Source organism: Andrographis paniculata, unplaced genomic scaffold (genome assembly GCF_009805555.1).
Source record: "Andrographis paniculata isolate CXL003 unplaced genomic scaffold, ASM980555v1 Contig72END, whole genome shotgun sequence".
In the NCBI taxonomy this organism is placed as follows: domain Eukaryota; kingdom Viridiplantae; phylum Streptophyta; class Magnoliopsida; order Lamiales; family Acanthaceae; genus Andrographis; species Andrographis paniculata.
The window spans coordinates 234425-240432 of NW_026137609.1; the positions used below are offsets into that span (position 1 = coordinate 234425).

General features: G+C 27.4%; 1 protein-coding gene across 1 annotated transcript; it reads right to left on the reverse strand.

The window, feature by feature from the left end:
- Positions 1 to 3399: 3399 nt before the first annotated feature.
- Positions 3400 to 4367, reverse strand: LOC127265136 (ethylene-responsive transcription factor ERF010-like). The gene has a single exon (XM_051294815.1). The coding sequence runs from the start codon at positions 4094 to 4096 to the stop codon at positions 3626 to 3628; it is 471 nt and encodes a 156-aa protein (XP_051150772.1). The 5' UTR covers positions 4097 to 4367; the 3' UTR covers positions 3400 to 3625.
- Between the last annotated feature and the right edge of the window lie 1641 nt (positions 4368 to 6008).

Below are 6008 nucleotides of genomic sequence, written 5' to 3' on the forward strand. Positions count from 1 at the left end.
TGTGTTTGTTTGGGGTTGAATTTTTTGAATTGGAATTTAAATAGTTAAAATTTTGAATTTAAATAGTTGTATGATGTGATATAAATAGATATTGATGTAATGTTTTAAATATAAAATTGATTTTTTTTTAGTATAATATAAAAAATAAAAAATAGGTGTTTGATTTGATGTTTTTGGGAGAAAAGAATAGGATGAAAAATGAATCTTAATAGTAAAAAATGTATAAAACTCACAAAAGAATTCAACCTCTATTTTCATTTTGCTTTTGCTAATTTTTTTTTATTATGAAAATGGATAAATATTTTATTACAAAAATTAGAATAACAAAATATTCATAGAATTAAAAGAAACTTATTACCATTAAAAACAAGAGAAATGACACAATTTCCATTTCGCTTGCCTCATTTCTCTGTACCAAACACGGTGTTTTTTCTTTAAAAAAAATGGCTTAGAAAGAAAATATTTTATCTGATATATAGAAAATTGCATATATAATATAAAAATAATAAATATATGTATATATTAATTTAATTTTACAAACTAGGCACAAGATGTCTTCATTATTAGTATCATAAAATTTGTTAGAAACAAAAATTCAATAATGGGTTTAGTAACTACTCATTGTCGGCTTCCTAATACTATAGTAGGCATGCCAAATTGGCAATGTAATTTACTTTTATATATGATAATTAAATTTGCTTCAAGTATTTAAAATTTTAATTACTAAAACAAAAGTAAATAAAGGATGTTATTTTTTTGAGTTGATCTTTTTCTTTAAACTTTTAAAAACTCAAAATTACTATAAAATATTATTTTTAATATTTTTTATTTAATATATTAAGTTCAATATTTACTTTAATTAAAAAAATTAAATTCAAATTTTAAGTATAAAAAATTACCAAAAATATATACACAATTTCTTGTTTAGCAAGGGATGGTCTGGCTGTGTAGGGTAGGATTTGTTATTTTTTTTTGAAATATAATTATACACTTTAATTATATTTTAAAATTTATAATTTATATTTTTAATTAAACTATTTATCATCTTAGTCTTATTCTATAATTTTTTTTTATTAAATTATAATTATTTTTACTAATTCACTTTTAATTACTTACTAATTATTTTATATCTAATCTAAACTAAATAGGATAATTTAAGTAGAACGGAAAGAATATCATATTACTCCTATTATTTTCTTCCTCCGGTAATTATATCACCTATTTAACTTATTTTTTAATATTATATCAAATATATTATTGTAATAAATATCATATTATTTATTCTTTTAGTCTGAAATAATTATATAATATTTTTTTATTGTAAGTCAAAATTATGTTTAATTGGTTTATTGTAAACAATTTTATTTGTCCACATATTGATTAAAATTATTTTAACAATTAATAATAAATTTGTTACTATTTTTTCGGTTTATCCCACGACTTTATTATTAACTGTATTTAATAAGTTTTTTATAATACTTTATTATTTAATTATCTCACTTTTATATTAAAATTTAATCATTTGTTTCAATTTAGAGTAATATTTTTACAATTTTTACTGGTCTCATTCAAAAATATATCTTTTATATTATAGTATAAACAATAATACATTAATAACAAAATACATTTTTACTTTTTACATATTATATATTTTATAGATATTTTAGATGTCATTTACTCTGCGAATCAATTTATTGGTTCTACAAATAATATTTTTTATTAATTAATTTATTTTAAAATACATTAATTATACATATAGCCGTATATAGCCCGAGTTTTTACATTCTAATTATAAATATATTATTATTATTATAATATATAATTAATTTATACATAAAATATGAAAAATAAAAACATCAAAATTATTTTACACATTTTTATTAATTAACGAAATATTATTATCTTGTAATCTACTTAGGGTGTGTTTCGTTTGATAGATTTGGACAAAATCTCACTATTCATCCAAAAAAATTTCCTCAAAAACATCAAATCAAACACTTATTTTTTATTTTTTATATTATACTAAAAATTAATTTTATATTCAAAATATCACATCATACAACTATTCAAATTTAAAATTTTTACTATTCAAATCCCAACTCAAAATCCAAAACCGCAAACAAACACACCCTTAGAAACAACTAACTCATTTGAATTGAAATATATTAATTATTTCATTTTAAACTACTCGGCTTTAAAGCTTTGAATAGATGTAGCCTAATATTCCTGTCCCATTTAATATAAACTTATTATCTTAGATGCAATAATTTAGGTTAAATATATTTAATAAATAATTAAAAAATATATTAATAAAAATAATTATTATATAATAAATTAATCATAAATTAAAATTAATATAACTAAATAATTTAATTAAAATTATAAAATTTAAAATAATATTAAAATGTATCATATTATTTAAAAAATAATAAATTATGTGAATGAGATTAAAATAAAAACAAATTATGTGTAAAGGGATCAATACTTTTTGGTAACAGTAATAAATTTATCAGCATTGGGGAAGTTCCAAAAAACTTAACAGCAGCAGTAATAAATTGTGTTCGGCTGCAACAACAAGTTGGTTGAACCAAAATTGAAGTCAAAGAAATTCAGTAGGGTAGGGTAGAGTAGGGTTGGGTAGGGGTAGGGTAGCTGGAATTTGCCCAAGCAAACAATGTTAGTACATTACATTAAAAGTAATTAAATAAATTTTATTAAATAAACTTACCACCACAACAGCTGCTCTGCTGTAGTATTTCATTGATTGATGATTTATTGCATCTAATTAAGATTTTCTTTCAAAAATGTCTGTCCTACAATGAAAAATAAAAAATGAAAAATAAAAAAAAAAAAAATTCTCGATTTTTTCCCAAATAATTAATAAAATAGTCGAGAGCACATACTGTCCTCTCCTGTCCTGTCACATTCTCCCTATTGTGCCCAAACATGCATGCCTTCATTTTTATTTTTTTTTTAATATTTTTTTGGAAACTATTGACCAGGGATTTTTATTACACTAATTTGTTGCTTCTCGGACAACTGTACTTCTTAGTTGAAAGAATATAAATATAAATAAATATATATATATATATATATAAATAAAGCATTCTCACCTGCCCACAACTGGGCAGTTCTTGGCGACGAATCTCCACCGTTGATTTGGACCAATCATTGAGGACCACTCTTTTAATTTATTATTTATTTTTATTTTTATTTTTGTTGTCTGGATGACCCAGCCTTAACCTTATCTTCTAATATCAAATTTGCCCCTTTTGCGATCTGTCCCTTTTGATAAAATATTAACATAAGCCCACAAAATTCTTCCTTTTTATTTTTTATTTTTTATTTTATCTGTTCGATTGCACTAATGAAACAGTCGTCTTAAGGAAAATTAGAATCTATTTGTTTGTCAATCATTCAAGATTTTTACAATTATAATTGGATCAAAACCAAAGTATGAAACAAATAATCCCTTTTGGGATTAATTCAGACACCAACAATTTTAAAGAGAGAAATTTCTCTGTAATATTTTTTTTTTTGAGAGGACCTAAAGACATTAAAAAAAAAAACCCAAAAAAAAAAAGAGTTACGATAATTAAAACAAACCGAAAATCAAGAAATCAATTCAACTATCCTCGGAAGTCTCCGGGCTCGGGTACTCATTCAAATCGGGCTTTCCGGGGGCCCGACCCACGTTGGATCCGGCTAGCAGAGCGTGGCTACCGGCGCTTTGCAGCGCGTCGACTCTAGCTCCGACTTCGGTGGCTCTCTTCCGGATGGCGGCGGCGGACAAGTCGTGCGCCGAGTCGACGACGTCGTCGACGATGCACTCCGGGAAGTTCAGCCGCGCCGAGCGGCCGCGGAGATAGAACAACGCCGTGTCGTAGGCACGCGCCGCCGCGACGGGCGACGAGTACGAGCCGAGCCATATCCTGGACCGCTTGTTCGGCTCCCTTATCTCGGCTACCCACTTCCCCCACTTCCTCATACGTATACCTCTATACGGCTTATCCGGCTGATGCTGCCTCGGCTTCCTCTTCGACATCTCCCCGCCGGACGAAGACGCCGGCGAAGTCGTGCAGCAGCCGCCTTCCATTTCTGCGTACTTAAATTCCCCCTCAATTAAATACCTCAGATCACCGGAGTAGCTTTTCCGGTCAATCTATTTATCAAAAAATCAGACTTAGGGTTTGGTAAAATATTCCGACGAAGTGAGAAGAGGGAGGATTATAAAAGAGCGAATCTTTTAGGGCAGCACCTCATGCTCAAACAACGCTTACTCAGATGCGATACCTCTGAATTTATATGCGGCTGAAGAAGACGGCTCATTTACGTGCTGTTTCTGGACTCCAACTCCGCATCAATCCACGCCGTCCGATTCTTTATGCCACTATTCGACGGTGGTGATTAATCCTGGAGTTGTACTCCCTTGTCCGGCTGAGATATTACCCGATTATTTCTTGTCATTATTTTCTTGTTTTAATGATGTGTCAGTAAGCTATATTTTAATTGCAATTTTTTCTATTTTTACTTTAATTTAAAATCGCCACTTCAATGATTATCAATTTATTTTTAAAATCAAACTTAGATATATATTGCGCGAAAGAATAGTGAGTCGGCGGGTAGTGTGTCGTCTGGGCACGGCCGTTGTGTAACTACAATATCTGTCCCACACGTGGCGTGTTTCTATTGCAGGGTTTTTTTTTAAAAAAAAATAAATATCCAAATCCAATGATGTAAGGATGCGAATTTGTCACAGTTCAGAAAAAGATTGTACAGTATTTGTTAATTTTGAAATTCTTAAAAGAAAAGTAGATGTGAAAAATTCTCAATTGCATAAATTGATTTAACATTCTATCCCTATATTTTTTATAAATACTTTTTATTTTTTTATATTATCCTTGATATGTGTAAAAAAATATTCTTCAAATTGAACAATCGCTTGCGCAAAAGCAAATCATCTTCTATTGCTGATTTATTTTTCGGATAAAGAAGTCTAGCTACTACCAACTGTTTTTGCTGTCAAGCTGTCAGAGTTGTCCAATTTCACGGTTGTTATGGTTGGTTAACTCTTGTTTGTAGATAAATAAATAAATAATATATATTTTAACAATTTAAACTTTTAGGTTAATATCATTAATATAGCATTAGAGTTTTAGATTTCGAATTTGAGTGTCACTGTCCCCTCCTGGCATTGGACACGTACTGTTTGTTTGGTTTTTTATAAAAATTATGATTTTATTATTAATGCAATTACATTTTTATTTTTTTTTTAAAATTTTACATGGATGAATTAATCCCGATTGTTTGGTATCATCGGGATTGTTAGAATTGGTGTGGTATTGTGATCGCCAATTGTTAATTTCCAAAAATAGATTCTAAAAAGTAGTAATATATACAAAAGTAAAATAAGAGCAAATTTTAAATTTGCTACTAATGACTTGAAGATGTGTGGAGTCTTTTAAGTGTGGGAGAAAATATATAGAAAAATAAAACAGAAATTTTTTTAAATGGGTCTCCAAAATAATTTCTCAAAAAAATTTAAACAATATATTATAACTACAAATAATGGATTCAATAATAATAATAATAAAAAAAAATAACATGAAAAATTAATCAAAATATAGCTAATTTAGAGGGGCATATATCAGCTAATTAACATATATTTATACATATATATATATATATATTTAATTATATTTATAATATAACATATCTCATATTATAATTTGATATATGTTATTTTTATATGTAAATATACGATGATTATGTGTATGATATATATGGATCCGATTAAATCAGCAACAACGCTGCTTGATTAACATTTGGTAATGGAATTATATGCACCACAAAGTAATTAATATTGGTCTCACTAAAGCTCGATTGATTGTTACTTCGAAATAAGTTAGAATAAAAATCAGATATACATCAAATTATTTAATCATCACTATGAACGGGAAAGGCCACCTGTAATGGAACTTGTTGAGGCGCAGCCAATTTCATTACAA

Excerpts from the sequence above, each read along its gene's own strand:
- LOC127265136 (XM_051294815.1), bottom strand. The coding sequence starts at position 4,096 with ATGGAAGGCGGCTGCTGCACGACTTCGCCGGCGTCTTCGTCCGGCGGG.